Source organism: Paramisgurnus dabryanus, chromosome 4 (assembly GCF_030506205.2).
Source record: "Paramisgurnus dabryanus chromosome 4, PD_genome_1.1, whole genome shotgun sequence".
Classification (NCBI taxonomy): Eukaryota; Metazoa; Chordata; class Actinopteri; order Cypriniformes; family Cobitidae; genus Paramisgurnus; species Paramisgurnus dabryanus.
Window position 1 is genome coordinate 41,478,593 of NC_133340.1, and position 17,297 is coordinate 41,495,889.

A 17,297-nucleotide genomic window follows, 5' to 3' on the forward strand; every position below is an offset into this window, starting at 1 on the left:
ATCAAATTAGAAATATTCAAGTATACCATAGATGATAGAAACTATTTCAATTAATGCACATTATTTATAAATGAAATTAACAGCCCACGTCCCCATACAGAAAAGAGAAAACAATTCAAGTTAAATTCGTTAAAAACAGTATTTTATTGAAAATTTTGTCAAATAGATGTGCGTATATACTCCCTGTGTAAGTAGAGCAGGATTGGACACTGAATATGAAACAAGCGCGCAGGAAGAACGCGTGCCCACGTCCGCCTTCACGAGCATACGCTTCAGCGAGGGAGAGAGTGGGTGAGAGAGAGAGAGAGAGAGAGAGAGAGAGAGAGAGAGAGAGAGAGAGAGAGAGAGAGAGAGAGAGAGAGAGAGAGAGAGAGAGAGAGAGAGGTTGGTGAAGATCAATTGAGTCTCAGCACGGAGATCTTCAGTCAATGACAGCGCGTATATTTTCCTGGTGAAGGTGACGCATAACGGATTATTGTAAGCGTTATTTTGTATGTTATTAACGCAATTGAATATTATGTAGTGCGCGTGAGTGTTTATTTCTCTGTTTCGATGCAGATGCGTGTGCTGATCGCCGTGTGCGCGCTCGCGCTGCTCATCGCCGGAGCTTCTGCCCGCAACGACAATTTTTTGGACGACAAATGGTTGACCGGGAGATGGGACAAATTTAGAGATGTGAGTGGCAGGTTTTTTTCTTAAAGTCTAGTTAGACGTCTACCTAGACAGCTTTTTTGGTTATCGTAGACGCGTTCGATTCGATGCTGTCTAGGCAGGCAGCTCACGAGGTTTTGAGTCACAGCCAATAAAATAATTGTATTGATTTCGGTCTGTATGGGTTGTTTGAGTGTTTCAAATGTGTGACTCGTGTAACTACAATACGTTTAACTGAGAGGAAGCATATGATTCAGTCTGGCCTGTGTAAAGCCTGAGTTACGCACTGTTTAAATCCTATTTTGTGCTTTTTTATGTGTATTAAACGAGAAGACAGTCAATTACACTCTGAAAAATAATAAAGGTTCTTAAACGTTCTTTGTCAGGCTGTTTGGTTCCATAAAGATGTTGTTTTTACTAAATAAACAAACGTTCGTGTCATGGGAAAAGGTACTAACTATACAAAAGTAAGAAATGTTTTTTTGAATAACCCTGAAAGGATCTTTGGGGAACCAAAAATGCTTCTAGCTTTTTAGCAAAGAAGTCTATTAAGAGCCTTTATTATTAAGAGTGTAAGTGACAGAAGGCTCAAATATTTTAAACATTCATGTACTAAAACATTAGGATGAAGTTTTGAGCTACAGTATATTAGGCTTTGCATCCATCAGTCAGAGCACTTTTTATGGAAGATGCATTTGAAAGAAATTTGTGTATGTTACAAACAAAGCATACAATTTTCACCTACGTACACTTTTCATTAGATGATGGAGTGTATGTGGTTTCATAAAGACGCTTTTTATTGCAAAACAGGCTCTCTGTAGTGGTAAAGATTCTTAAAAAAAAGATTTGCCTAAAAAGTTTCTTTGAGGAAACAAAAATGGTTCTTCTATGCACTGCTTTGTTGTTGTTTTATACGTGTTGTGCATGTGTTAGACAAAGATAGTCTAATCCACTTGGTGACATACTACATTATCATTGACCTTACTTAGTCATTGGCATGGGTCTAGCATTAACCAACCTTGTATCCCAAAACATCTTCTTTGTGACGACCCCAGTGGAGATCTGACGTCTGCATACACATGCATATTATCTACTGTATGTTCTGTTAAATGTAAGTTGTAATAGTCTCTGCACAACCAGATCAAGAAGTGATTGTGTTCCACAACAAAGGTCTTTTATAAAGAAAGATAATAAAGTAAATTGGCATTAATGATATAATCTGGACCAGATGACTTCCGTTTCCTCCTGTGTGTCCATTTGAGATAAAGCTGTTTATAAAAAGGGATGTAGTGAAGACATGGGTGATACTGGTCTACCACACAGATGATGACCAATTAGAAATCATTTTACTACCTGATTACAAACACCAAAAGAGAGATAGTAGAGATTTCTACTTCTAATGTTCACCATTTATAAATTCAGTCAAATAGCATAATCAGTTTCAATCTGTCTTATTGGCATGCCTGTGAAAGCTAAAAATCTATTAAGCTTACAGAATCATTAAAGGCATGTCATTTTGTATTTTTCAATGCTAATGTAATTTTCAGCGCTAAGGGTTGCTAAACAACAATGGCCGCAGCTTGATGATGTTGATAAAGAGCGTGGAACCATGGGAGTTGTAGCCTTCAATGTCAATAGAAAGTGATCCAACAGGACTCGCAAATTATGTTCATGGATAATTCATTAAAAACAAGTTTTATAACGCTACATCAAAATGTAACCCCCGCCTATGACATCAAACTATCGCAAGAGCGATTCAAAAGATAGTTTGATGTCATACGCCAATCAATCTGCACAGTGCCACATGACATTAAACACTTCTATGGTTTCTATGGCAGCAAAGGCAAATGCTGCATCCGAAATCTCTAAAATGCTGCCTTCGGAGGCAGCAATCGAAGGCATCAAGGCACGTCTGAATCCAATGTTTGGTTAACTTTCCGTCTATTGAAATACCTTCATCGTCTTGTAGCATAATTCTATGCGTGGGCATGCGCAGCGAATGTGATTGGTCCAGCCTGGTTGAGTTCGAAAAAATAAAATAGGGGCCAAGAAAGCAGCCGGAGCACAAATTTAGTGAAAATAAACTACTATTTTCACTTTTAACACCTTTTGATTGCATTTCTAGCGAGAAATTAGTATTAGCATTGAAATTAGTTTAGTTTTCAAATATGGGTTAGTTATCACAAAGACGCTCTCCGTTTATATTTCAAACAGAACTTTGTTACGCTGCCTATGAAAGCTGTCTGAATGCATTTCCTGGAGCTGCCTTCATGCCGCCAAAGTCATTGCCTCACAAGGCAGCGAGGCAAGAACCCAGCTGCCTTACTGTGGGATCACACCAGCCGCGTTTGAGGTATCAAATTTGCGTCTACTGCGTCTAGTTTGCAACTTGAACATTTTGAGTTTACTCGCTTCATTCACGCGTGAAATTCTAGTCATCGAGACATTCACGTGGAAATTCGCGTCATGGGAGGGACTTCTGCGACTCCACCCACTTCCTGCAATCACGTCACTACTAGAGCAAGCTCCTGATTGGTTAATGCGGTGCGTTTTTCCACCAAAGTTTAAAATTTTCAACTCACGCGTTTCCTGCGGCAACACTAAATTCGCACCATTCGTGCGAACTAGACAATTGAATGAGACGGAATTCTACTGTGCCGCGCTAAATGCCTCATTCGCGCGGCGAGACCTCCAGACGCACATCAACGCACCTTCACATTGACTTAACATTGAAATCACTTGCGCTTGACGCCTCTATCGCGGCTGGTGTGAACGCAGCATTAGTTTTCAGACGCAGCCAAGAATTTGGTTTCTAAACATGACGGCATTAACAAGCGATCTCGTGAAAAGGAGCGGAATTATTATTTTTTTTTAAAGGCAAATTCTGTGGATTCAACCTTGGAATAACCCAAGACACATGTGGGAAGAATCTATAACTTTGTTAGTATTTTTGTATATTTTAATGCAAACATCTTGCATTGTGCCTTTAAGGCAAATTAAATTCAGTACACATGTACCTCAATATAAAAGCCATCCAGGCCACACAATTACTCTTTTACTCTGAAAGGCACATCAAAGATTACACTTTCCATGTGACGCTTTAAGCCATCAGTAAAGAGAAAGTGATTTATTCAGATTAGTTGTTCAGCCAACGTGGCTTGATGGGATTTTTTTTAATCAACTGGCCCTTACAGCAAAGCAATTACCAAAATCCTTCGAGCACTAAAATCACAGACCCCCAATCACATCTAAGCACTGAGACAGCGCGTGTGTGTGTATGTGTGCGTGGTACATGTAGGTTGATGCTGTCAGGCCTTTGATCGGTGATGTGTGTGTATGTGTGAGGCTTTGTGAGATTGACAGGCTGAAAATGGCCATTGGTAATCATCCCTTTCGTCAAACATCTCCGGGCTCTCTCTCTCACATACACAAACAAGCACTTCTGACTTCTCTGTCATCTCTATCAACTTCAGGCTTATGTCAAAAGAGAAGACTGAAAGAAAGTGTGGAGAATTTCTGCATCAATCCACAACTTGGGAAGACTCGCTCGGTTAACTCTTATAGAGCGACAGGGCCACTCACCCATCATGTGTTTACTTTGGTATGAAATGAGAGGCTGCCTGTCAGATCTGGGAGTCACCACAATGACAGAAGGGACTGACTGGATCTCACAAAAAGTTACAGACTAAGTCCACTAAATAATCCACCATTAGGAAAACATCTGCTGTCAAATAGATTCTATTTGAATTAGTTTTTAAATAAATTGTCAGAAAGAAAAGAGGAGTTCAGATACAAACCCTGCATCTGACATGTTTCATGTAAATTAGCATTTTTGATCATGTTTGGGTTCAGTAATTTCACTTTTAATGGCAATGAAAAGGTTATTAGTCAGTAATTGAATGTGTGCGGGATATCTCTTTTGTATACATATTAGTCAGTAATTGAAATGCCTTATTTTCACAAATGTAATTTTAGTCATTTCATTGGTATTTAACAAATTTGACTGTCTTAAAGGATAATTCCGGTATTTAACACTTTGAGTCTCCTTTCTGGTTTGTTTTGGATGAACTACAGTAATGGACACTGAAATTTTGACAGTGGGTCATGTCGTGACTTTTTGACTCGTTTAGAAGCGTCTCTTGACTGCTTCAGAATGGAAGTCAATGACCATGCACAAACATGTCATTAAAACAACACTTAACGTTCATTTTCAAAACTGTGCTACTCACCGAGTGGTTTGTGGTGTTCGTTGATGATTAAAAACTAATATATCGGCACAATGTATGATTTCAATCCGTGTTATTTGCTATAGTGGAACAATTTTTTCAGATACCTCACAACCGCGTATATACTTCCGCTCTATATTTGAGTCTGAAGCGTTAGCACACTCCCGACCACTTGATGGCGACAACCACTTTGCCGTACAAGGATGCTTAATGGAACTCAGTGTCTAGCGTATAGACAGTCACAATCGAGCTCAACTTCTGAGCCATCTGAGAGAAACCGAGCGAAAAAACTACAACCACATGTAAACAGACCCATTTTCCGTTTCCGGTGGCAGAGTGATATATCAGCGAGCAATGAGTCTTCCAAGAGAAGTCAATGGAATTTTACAAAATGCCAAATAAAACACGACAGAAACTGTATTTCGCTACACAACTTGTTTTTAATCATCAAGGAACACCACAAACCACTCGGTGAGTAGCACAGCTTTGAAAATGAACGTTAAGTGTTGTTTTAATGACATGTTTGTGCATGGCCCTTGACTTCCATTCTGAAGCAGTCAAGAGACGCTTCTAAACGAGTCAAAAAGTCAAGACACGACCCAATTTCAGTGTCCATTACTGTATTTCATCCCAAACAAACTTAAATACAGGAATTATCCTTTAAGCTCCAAACCCCTCTAACTTCATCCAAGCTTTTTTGGCAAAAGAAACATTAAAAATTAGGAAAGTATGTAAAAAGTAAGAAACTGAACCACACGTTTGGGGGGGGGGGGGGGTCGTCTGTGAACCATGTCACTGCAACATTCGGGTTGTATTCGGGTCCAAGTACTCAGCAATCAGTTCCTCATATATTCATTTTATATTTGTGTAGTAAGTCGCATAGGTATATTTGTAGAAAAAGCCTAAAATACATTGCATGGGTCAAAATTATCACCCTAAAATCATTAGTATACTATTTAAAGGTCATGTTCCATGAAGATTATTGTAAACTTCCTACCGTAAATATATCAAATAAGTTCCTTTGGGATTTCCTATTCAAGTTTGATTTATGTAAAATCGTACAACTTCTACTAATCAGTCAAAAAGGTCATTACAGCAGTAAGCCAGTATATAGAGTGAGCTAAAACAGACCTTTTCATTAATATACGTTGCTGTTTTTCTTTATATTTAGTATTTTTTCGATGTCAAGTTTCAAATTTTCAAATCGGTGTATCACGGCCAAATATTGCCCTATCCTAACAAACCATACTTCAACGGGAAGCTTATTTTTTTAGGATGATGTATAAATCTAAAAAAAAAGATTGACCCTTACAACTGGTTTTGTGGTCTAGGGCAGTGGTTCTCAAACTTTTTCAGTGTGTGGCCCCCCTTATGTACGGTGCATTCCTTCGCGGCCCCCCCAAAGAAAATTAAGACAAATTTGTTCTAAAAGGTAACATTTTAATTAAACAAAACATATTAAATTATACCATGAGTGCTGTTGGTTAGTAGCCTTAGTTTTTAAGGTTTAATTACACAGAATTCATGATAAATGAATGTATTTTATAAAATGTCATAAAACTGGGGCCCCGGACCCCAGTTTGAGAACCACTGGTCTAGGGTCACATTTAGGTAAGGAGCTAAGCCCCTTCAATGCCAAGTCCTAAGTTGGCATGACACAAAATGGTCACTACAAAAATCTATTGCTGTCTCACTCTAGGTCATCATTAGCCGTTGAAGTTCAATTTCAATTCTCAAGAACGCAAATACAGAGGGCGCATGAAAATTCCCGGATGTGTTCTTAATATCGAGGATGCATTGAGTGGAGGAAGGAAGTGCTATGCACAACCAGGGCCGCCTTAACCTAATGTGAGGCCCTGGGGCTGAGAGGTTTTGGAGGCCCCCCATACCCTCAATTTATAGTCTCATTTAAAAAAAATAGTGAAATATCTAGGTAATCTACATCACATAATGCATTAGTTTCTTTCAATACATAAAACAGTGAGTTTTCCCTCTTTGACCCAGAAAACACCATAATATCTTTATTAACATAACACTGAGCCCACTTGATCATAAACACAAGACACTTAACAAACACACACAGCAACTTGGTGAAAATAAAACCAAAATGTGTGAGAGTATATATGTTTATAAGCTTTATGTTTATATAGTTTTTGGAATATACAAATTTGCAGAAAATTGCCACTCACTAACTAAATGCTCAGCACAGTTTAAAAAATATAAGAAGTTAGTTTTAAAGTGAAAATGCATTAATGTTTACATTTACATTTACATTTAGTCATTTAGCAGACGCATTTGTCCAAAGCGACTTACAAGTGAGGTAAACAATAGAAGCAATTATGGCAACATAAGAACAGCAATACATAAGTGCACTGGAAATAGTCTCATCAAGTCCAACACAATATACATAGCCAAGGGTATGTTAGTAGGTTTTTTTTTATTTTTTTTTTATTTTATTTTTTTTTTTTAGATAAAGAGGAAGGTAGATAGAGAAAGAGATAAAGAGAAGGGTAACTAAATAAAGATAGTAAATCTGTAATTAGGAAGTTAGGTAATGGTGGAAGAGATGGGTTTTTAGCCGAGTCTTAAAGACAGCTACAGTGTCAGCTGATCGTGTCACGACCGGCAGATCATTCCACAGTTGTGGGACAGTTCCTGAGAAGGTACGCGTTAGTGTTTTCTTCCCTTTTTGAGACGGTACCACAAGTCGTTGCTCGGTGGCAGAGCGCAGTGATCGAGAGGGTACATAAGGCTCTATAAGCAAGCGAAGATAAGGGGGTGCTGACCCAGTGGTGGTTTTAAAGGCCAGGAGCAGAGCCTTAAATTTGATGCGGGCTGCTATAGGAAGCCAGTGTAACTTGACAAAGAGAGGAGTGACGTGCGCCCTCTTTGGCTCATTGAAGACCACTCTTGCCGCTGCGTTCTGAATCATCTGTAAGGGTTTGGTCGTGCAGGCTGGAAGTCCTGCCAGTAGCGCATTGCAGTAGTCCAGCCTGGACAGGACAAGAGCTTGGACCAGGACCTGCGTAGCATGCTCATCTAGGAAAGGTCTAATTTTCCTAATATTGTAGAGGATGAATCTACAAGAGCGAGCGGTGCTGGCAACATGCTCCGTGAAGCTAAGCCGATCATCAATGACCACTCCCAGGTTTTTGGCCGTCTTGGAAGGCGTGATGGTCGAGGAACCTAGCTGAATGGAAAAGTTGTGCTGAATCTTTGGTTCGGATGATATGACAAGCAGTTCTGTCTTCGCAAGGTTAAGCTGGAGATGGTGATCCTTCATCCAGAGTGAGATGTCCCTCAGGCATGCCGAGATGCGGGCAGAAACCGTAGGATCATCAGGGTGGAACGACAAGTGGAGTTGAGTGTCGTCTGCATAGCAGTGGTAGGAAAAGCCATGTTTCCGAATGACAGAGCCCAGGGATGTCATGTATATCGAAAAGAGCAGCGGTCCAAGCACAGAGCCTTGAGGGACCCCGGTATCTAGACGTTGGGGTTCGGAGACGTCACCTCTCCAGGATACCCGAAATGACCTATCTGAGAGGTACGACTTGAACCATAAAAGCGCTGTGTCAGTGACACCCATAGACATGAGAGTCGACAGGAGGATGCGGTGATTGACGGTGTCAAAAGCTGCAGATAGATCCAGTAAGATCAGCACAGATGATTTGGAGGCTGCCCTTGCCTGCCTTAGGGCCTCAATGACTGATAGCAGCGCAGTCTCAGTGGAGTGACCACTTTTGAATCCAGACTGATTGCTATCCAGGAGGTTATTTTGTGTGAAGAAAGTGGAGAGCTGGTTGAACACAATGCGTTCAAGAGTCTTGGAAATGAAGGGAAGTAGAGAAACGGGTCTGTAGTTCTCTAGCATAGCAGGATTGAGAGTGGGTTTCTTCAGCAACGGGGTTATCCGGGCCTCTTTAAATGCTACAGGGAAGGTGCCAGTGGAAAGGGATGAATTGATAATGTGAGTGAGAGCAGGGATAACAGACGGAGAGATGGCCTGGAGGAGATGGGTGGGTATGGGATCTAGCGGGCAGGTAGTCGGATGATTAGAACCCAAGACCTTGGAAACATCTGCTTCGGATAGGAGAGAGAAGGAGGGAAGGGAGCATGTCTCAGGGATTTGAGAATGCGCAAGAAGCGGCGGCTCGGAGAACTGACTGCTAATAGTTTTTGTTTTCTTCACAAAGAAGGAAGCAAAATCATCAGCCGTTAGGTCGGACGAAGGTGGAGGGGCAGGGGGACAAAGAAGGGTAGAGAAGGTCTTGAAGAGAGTGTGAGAGTCAGGTGAGTTGTTAATCTTTGAATGGTAGTATAGGGTCTTTGCAGAGGAGACATCCTTGGAGAAGGAGGCAAGAAGAGACTGATAGAGGCAGAGATCAGAAGGATCATTCGATCTGCGCCACTTCCTCTCTGTAGACCTGAGTGTGGAGCGATGCTCACGGAGAACCTCAGTTAGCCAAGGAGCAGAAGGTGTGACCCGGGCCGGTCCAGATGTCAGAGGGCATAATGTGTCTAAGCAGGATGTAAGAGTGGAACAAAGTGAGTCTGTGGCATTGTCAGTATCTAACAGAGAGAGTTGGCTGGGAGCGGGCAGCGTGGAAACAATCGCAGAGGATAAGCGGGAGGGAGAGAGCGTGCGCAGGTTGCGCCTGAACGTGACCAATGGGGGATCGTATGTAGCGACAGGGGGAGTCAGGTCGAGGTCGAGAGTAATTAGGAAGTGATCAGATGTGTGAAGTGGGGTGACCTGGGTGTGGTAGGTGGAACAACAGCGTGTGTAGATAAGATCTAAAAGATTACCAGACCTGTGTGTTGGTGAAGTAGGGACTCGCTTGAGGTCAAACGACGCAGTCAGGGTGTTGAAGTCAGCTGCCTGTGGTTTCTCCAGGTGGATATTGAAGTCACCAAGTACTACTAAAGGAGTACCATCCTCAGGGAATGAAGACAGAAGTACATCTAACTCCTCCAAGAAGTGTCCAAGTTGACCTGGGGGGCGATAGATAACTAAAAAATGCATTTTAGTAGGGTGGATGATAGTAACAATATGCGATTCGAAAGAGTTGCTGTCACATGAGGGGGTTTGCTGTTGGAATTTCCAGTCCTTTGGGATGAGCAGACCAGTTCCTCCACCCCTTACTGTTGTGCGAGGACTGTGTGAGAAAGTGTAGTTGTTGGAGAGGGCAGCCGGAGTGGCCGTGTCCTCTGGTTTAATCCATGTCTCAGTAAGTGCTAAAACAGAAAGGCCAGAATGTGAGGCAATGGCAGTTATGAAATCTGCTTTGTTGACAGCAGATTGGCAGTTCCATAAGCCAATGGGAAGAGAGAGTGAGGCAATAGTGGAAGGTGGGAGAGTGCGGAGGTTATTAATATTTCTCCCACGGCGACGTGATACAACAGATTTAAGAGTTGTAATGTCAGTAGAGATTTGAAAGCACATAGTAAAATTATAAGAATAGGAAATGTACAAGAGAGGAAAAAGAGTGCTATATAGATAAATAGATAAATAGAAAAAGTTAGTACAAAAAGTGCAATACTTAAGTGCCCAGTCGGTGTCCCTGCTCGGTGGAGTCGCGCAGGTAGAGTCGATGGTCTTTACACTCTTCGGTCTTCACACGACGAGGGCTGCACGCGACCGCTGCCGCGGTGGACTGACTGGTTTTATAAGTGCTTCAAATGTGGGCTGAAACTCAGCAGGCCACGCCCGAAAACAATCAACAACACGTTAATGGCCGAAACTACTACTGTATTTACTGTAATACACTAAAGCACGCGAGGACACGCAAGAACAAACGCGGATTGCAGCACGTGAGACAAAGGTAAACAAGAGAGCGTTTCTTAGCAACGACACTGCGCTAAAACTTCACAAGTCTAAAATCAAATACACTTACACGTTTCTGTGGACTCCTGTTGATAACTGCTTCACCTGAAGACTGAACTGTTTACTGCTGTTTAAATACTCTCCTGGCGTTGGCCACGCCCGAAAACAATCAACAACACGTTAATGGCCGAAACTACTACTGTATTTACTGTAATACACTAAAGCACGCGAGGACACGCGAGAACAAATGTTAACAAAAGATAAGTCTTTATAGACAGAATCTTGTTTTTTAATCAGTTATTTGTAGGCTATTGAAGATATAGTATGCATTGTATTTAGTATTTATGCATACTACGCATGTAAAACGAACACGTATAAATATGCACAAAACACACAGGGAACATACTTGTATATAAGATCTTTAGATAAGGAGATTATAAATATGAATGGTGCTATCAGGGGATGATCATTTGCGATGGTCTTGTCGCGCTTTGAATTGCACATTTACCGTTGCGTCGTCTTTCTAAACCAACAGATGTGTGTACTGTGAGCTAACGTCGCGTCAAACTACAGCGCTCCAGCTGCGCACGCGTCACTGATATAAACGCGAGTAAACTTAAACTTTATAACAACGAACAGCATTATGTGCGGGAACTCCTTTCTTTATTTGCCGGCACAGTATCTTGCGCACAGTTGGAGAGACTTCTGCATGCCAGAGACCCAGCTGCGCGAACACAGAGAGAGCGAGCGAGCGCGCGCGAAAGAGAGAGAGACCTGCACCTCAGTGCTTATAATGAAATTTCTGAAATTACTCTTTCATTCGTTGGTGGATTATTTCCCGTTTCTCTGTCACACTCAGTCTAACATGTAGGAATGCCAAGTTGACAACGCGCACTTAATTATATTACGCGAAATAGAACAATCTGTTACGTCTGATATTTTATTTCACGGTAAGTTACCACGGACCAATCAGCAGCCATGTAACGTGCAGTTAGAGTGATTGACAGATAACCTGACAAGTTACAAAACAATATGAACGTGAACTTGGGAGGCCCCTGGGCTTCAGCCCAGGTTAGCCCGTGCATTAAGGCGGCCTTGTGCACAACGCACAGCGCGCGCGAGAGTGAGACGCTGGTTAACTCTTTTACCGCCAGTGTTTTTAAAAAAAAAAGGCCAGCCAGCATTTTTCATGATTTTCAAAAAAGTTTAATGCCTTCCAGAAAATTGTCTTCTTTAAATATATAAACAAACAATATATCATATGAAAGAACAAACCCTCTGCTTTCAAACAAACAAAAAATGTTTCCTCCTACTTTCATTAGTTCTCTTTTTATCACCTCTCAGATATGGGTAGGTTTCTTCAAAAACACCCAATTTTGAGCAAAAAGCTGAGATAATAAAATTTTTGTGAAGGACTTTTGATAGAGATTAGAGGCAGAGCGATCTTTAAAACATACACGGAGTTCTCTCTCTCTCATGTGAGGCGCTACTTCCGGGTTGTATAAGCAGCGGAAGTGCGCCACCTGGTGGATAATAGTGGTATTGTGGAAAGCCGGAATATCTCGTCAATGGCGGGGAAAGAGTTAAAGTAAACCTTAAGTAACAATTTAAGTATTAAATACATAAAAAGCGCAAATTTGAAATTTAAATGTATGTTTCATTGGCATTAATTGAGTTTCTTATTTTAGATTATATTATTATTTCCTGACAAGGTATATTTACCTATTTTCCATTACAAAATGACATAATAAAAATAAAGTAATGTATATAACAATGTAGATAATGTTATGTTTGTCACTTTATGAATGTTGCGATGTTGAATCTGGGGAAATCATGTGATCAACAGTAAGATCACACACATCTCAATTCTCACAAGTGCGTTCTGTGTTCTCACGACCTTCTGAGTTCGTTCTTTCAAAGTCGCCTGGCAAGACCGATCTTCACGAGAACGCAAGTCCGTTCTCTTGGAATTGAGAGCCTATGTTTAGTTTCGGTAAGTTCTGGACAAAACTACTGCATGGGAAACTTAGAGCCAATCAGAAGACATTTGGTATTTACTATAGAGCAATGTGGAGTGCGTTTTTAAACCAGTGACATTTCACAGTGAGCGGGACTACACAACCAATGCTATAGAAACAGAAACCAAGTGACACTGACAAAATGTTCTATCACTTATCACTTATTATGGTCAACAAGACTGGTTGAGACAAAACTCTGATTTACATGTAGGAGATAGTAAGCTGAAATCCTAGAATCTCCCCTTGTTCCTGGAATGGTTTTTGCTTCTAAATTATGTTTTTGTGAGGGACTGTAAATATATTTTGAATAGTGCAATAAAACAAATCCTCCTATAAAGACTATTAGCTCTTACCTACAAAAATATAACCAACATGGTTCAATTTTATAGTAAAATACCACTAAGAATAAAAAACATTTAGCAATTTCCCATGCCTTGAACAATTTGTGCATTACTCCTTATGATCACTGTCATTTATTGAAAAATGTCTCTTTGAACCTACACACACACGCCGTATATGACAAAAGAATATAACTTGTCTTGTACTAAATAATATAACTACAGATTCTCTTTCCCCTTTTCTCTTTCCCCGGTGTCTTTGTCTCTATGTCTGTTGCTTTGTTCTCTCATTTTCCCTCTTTTCTTTGTCCTCTTAATGGAATAGAGGTTGGCAGGCTGCTTCAGGCCTTGAGCTAATGTAGAGAGAAAGAGAGAAACTTTGTTTATGAAAATAGCCTTTGGGACGATCTACACAGGACACACAAACACATGCAGACTTAATGTTGTTAATACACATAATCTAACATAATTTGACACAGCAGCTGGCAAAACCCAGAGGAAAATATCATTGCTCAGAGGTTGCTCTTTCACAGCTCAGGAGACATTTTCATGTCTTAATTACCTTTCATTTAAGTATCAACACGTTTTTTTCCCAGACTAAATACCCTGTCACTCATTTTGTCTCATTTTGATCACAAATCACTGTCTGCACTCCCATTGGTCGCACCCACATCGCATCACTTGCATAAAGTTGACCTCTCCTCTACTTTGTCTGCCCTGCAAATGGTCGTCATCACTTATGTCCAGTTCTCATTAAAAATGAATGACTTGGGGTCACTTTGTTCCAATCACGATTTTTCCTGACACAGAAGAGATCGCTTTAATCACTTGTTACTTTATTGCCTCACGACTGGTGAGGACACATTATTGGTGCCACAGGCTGATGATGTTATAATGGTATGTATATTTAGCTTTCTTTGAATAATTGCATGTGTCTGTTTGTGGCACATGTGTGAAGAACAGACAGATAGATAGAGAGAATAAGGGAGAGAGTCATAAAGAATGAATGATGTCAGAAGGGTAAGATGCTTCCGGCACTTTCCGCATGAGAGAACAGCCACCTTGCTGCAATTCTGGCTGGCCTTATATATACACACACACAGGCATGCTCCTAAATATGCTAAATATGTATGGTGATGATAACAACTTGAATATTTTGTAAAAACTATCACTGTATTTCTTTTTGTTTATTCAAAATATGTTTGAAAGCCTTCCGATAATACCCAAGGAAAGCCCTCTGCATGCTGAGAAATGCCCTTAATGTCATTATAAAGGATATAATCACGATTTAGAGTTCCCAGACTGCGCTAATCTGTTTGTGTGTTTGACGCTTGGGAAAGGTTGTAATTTCATGTAGTTGAATGTCTACAGTATAAATGAAATTGATGATCAGATTTGCACATTCACACTCGTATCATGCAGGTTAGAATCTACAATGCAGTATGACTGTATTAGTCATAGAGGGGCAATTGGGCACCCAAAGAGGATCATCAGACTAAGACCATAATGTGGTAGAGGTAAAACCACATATGGACACACTCTATGGTGGACTGAAAAAAGAATTGTTGGATGTACGTAATTCAATTGTAGACTGGTTCTACATGGTTGAAATTCGTTTTCTTAAAATTAACTTAACATGTTACCAGTAAAATGTTAATTGTATGTTAGAAATAATTGATGATGGGCTGTTAAATTATTCAAAATAATGCACACCCAAGATGGTAATGCGGCACAAAGCGGAGTACGGTCACACTGCGGGTGTGCATTATTTTCAAATAATTCAATAGACCGGAGTCAATTATTCCGCTTATACCGCGGTTACCACAAACATTGCTCTCGTGGTTATTTTTAACTCTTTCCACACCAGCGGGGGTTTTTTTAAAGTTTCCTGCCAGCGCCAGCATTTTCGATGATTTTCACAAAAGTTTAATGCTTTCCAGAAAATGTTCTTCTTAAAATATATAAACATACAACATATCAAATGAAAGAACAGACCCTCTGCTTTTTAAACAAACAAAAAAAATTAATCCTACCTTCATTAGTTCTCTTTTTATCACCTCTCAAATATGTTTCTTTAAAAACACAAAATTTTAAGCAAAAAGCTGAGATTATTCCATTGTGTGGGACTTCTGATAGAGATCAGATTCAGAGCGATCATCAAATCTTACATGGACATACAGCTGTTTGCCCTAGGCTGATACTTCTGGGTTTTATAAGTTGCAGAATTATCTGGTGGATAATAGCGATATTGCGGAAAGCTGAAACTACCCGTCATTGGCAGGGAAGCGGTTTCTCTTAATTGACGAGTTTACTCCACAGTTTACTCGTCAATGGCGGGGAAAGAGTTAAGACAGGTTAGGTGTGCGTTTTACAGAAAAATAATCAACACCACTTTTCTCAACCAATCAGAATAAAGGATTCAACAGGCCCGTGGTGAAATTTAAGACACCTGATTTCAATCATGTGGAACCATTGTCTATAATTGAATTACGTAAATACAACACTTTTTTTAGTGTAGCATTCAAGAACAAATAGCCATTTAATTAACCTAAAAAAAAACACATGACATTAATGTAATATGACTACATTACTTTGATTGTTTCAAGGCCAATTATATGACTTTAACAAAGGGCTGATATTATTTGCCAGTTATTGTTGTCTTGATGGAAAACTTGGTTTTGTTGAATGTACTTGCAAAACAAAGTTGTTTTAACTTCATGCTGTATTTTTACAGTGTGGTAAATGTATTTGAAATAATAAAATATGACATTTTGTCTAAGTGAATAGTCGAAGTAAGTAGTTCACACGAAGGGCACTGCACAAACACGTGATGGCTCAGTGCTATCTTCTTTGATTGCTCTCATAATGTCCTGTGCTGGTTTGCTGTTCATAGCAGGAGTATAGACATAATAGACCCACTCTAGCGATTTTAGGCCAGCTCTTTACAATGGTTTGGAGGCGGTTTCTGTTCTCGGCTAGAAAGATGTGAGCCAGCAGACAATAGTGAAAGACAGAAAACTCTCAACCTAAAAGCTATAGAAATATCTGATGCCTTAATGGAGCACTACCAGCCTACACACATACATTCATACTGTATACAGTACTTGCACTAGAAGACTCTTACATAAAACAATGATATTTGTAAAAAGGTTTTCTGAAAGATATATACAGTAGTATAATGTTTATTGTATCGTATGGTTTCTCTTACTGAGGTTTAAGTGTATTTGCTCTTTATCATTTGTTTTATATTATTGTAAATAAGTTATAGTGTAGCTCTGTTGATGTTTGCTTTAAAACTCAACATTCAACATTTCTGCTCCATGTAAACTACACAAAGTCACGAGAGATCTGAATGTAGCTTGTGTGTGTTTACATGCTGAAATTGAGGCACTAAACAGGAGGACGCAGAACAATGACAATGTTTACACGCAGCAAGGCTGAGATTGATAAAGATCTTTTTGTGAGAGGGAAAAATATTGCAAAGTCTATAATAGATTTCATGTGGTGCTGTTTGTCTCGAGATGCATTTGCATTCATGCCACATACGCAGAGGAGCGCGGGGAATTTTTATTTGCAGAGGGCCTGACAGTTGCCAAGTCATATTCGTACCTATGTGCGTTCTGTACCGTATATGTGCGTGAGTGTGTCACCATATGGTGCTAAGAGTCGCTGCTGGAAATTTGACAGAAACTGACATATTAACCATCCTAATGAATTAAACAAGAACACAAATGTAGACCAATAAATCTAAAGGCAAACAAACATTCCAGTATGAACCAACGCAATACATAACAGTTTTTTGCTGTAAAAAATTAGCTGTAATTATACAGCTAGTTGCCAGTAATACTGTCATTTCTACAGAAATCTTTTACAGTGTATATTTCTATAACTTTATAGCTGTGTGTGTGTGTGTGTACCTGGTAATTATCACGTTGTGGGGACCAATTGTCCACACAAAGATAGGAATACCAGTGTTTTTGTTACCTTGTGGGGACATTGTGAGGTCTCCATGAGGAAACAAGCTTATAAATCAAACAAGATGATGTTTATTGAAATTCTAAGGTACAAGAAAGGTTTTTGAGATGGTTGGGGTTAGGGAATGGGGTAGGTTGGGGTTAGGGAATGGGGAATGTCCCCACAAAACATGGAAACCAGAATGTGTGTGTGTGTGTGTGTGTGTGTGTGTGTGTGTGTGTGTGTGTGTGTGTGTGTGTGTGTGTGTGTGTGTGTGTGTGTGTGT

The 17,297-nt window shown here is 40.1% G+C and overlaps 1 protein-coding gene across 3 annotated transcripts in view; it reads left to right on the forward strand.

Annotated features, from left to right (window-relative positions):
* Positions 1-320: 320 nt before the first annotated feature.
* The window catches only part of spock3 (SPARC (osteonectin), cwcv and kazal like domains proteoglycan 3), a 44,915-nt gene continuing 27,938 nt past the window's right edge, over positions 321-17,297 (forward strand). For 2 of the 3 annotated variants that reach the window (XM_065275013.2, XM_065275012.2), the window contains exons 1-2: positions 321-477; positions 559-675. In XM_065275013.2, the coding sequence (XP_065131085.2) occupies positions 559-675 (117 nt within the window). In that variant the 5' untranslated portion in view covers positions 321-477. Of the gene's footprint in view, positions 478-552; positions 676-17,297 lie in introns of those variants that run through there. The other variant, XM_065275011.2, reaches the window with a different exon arrangement.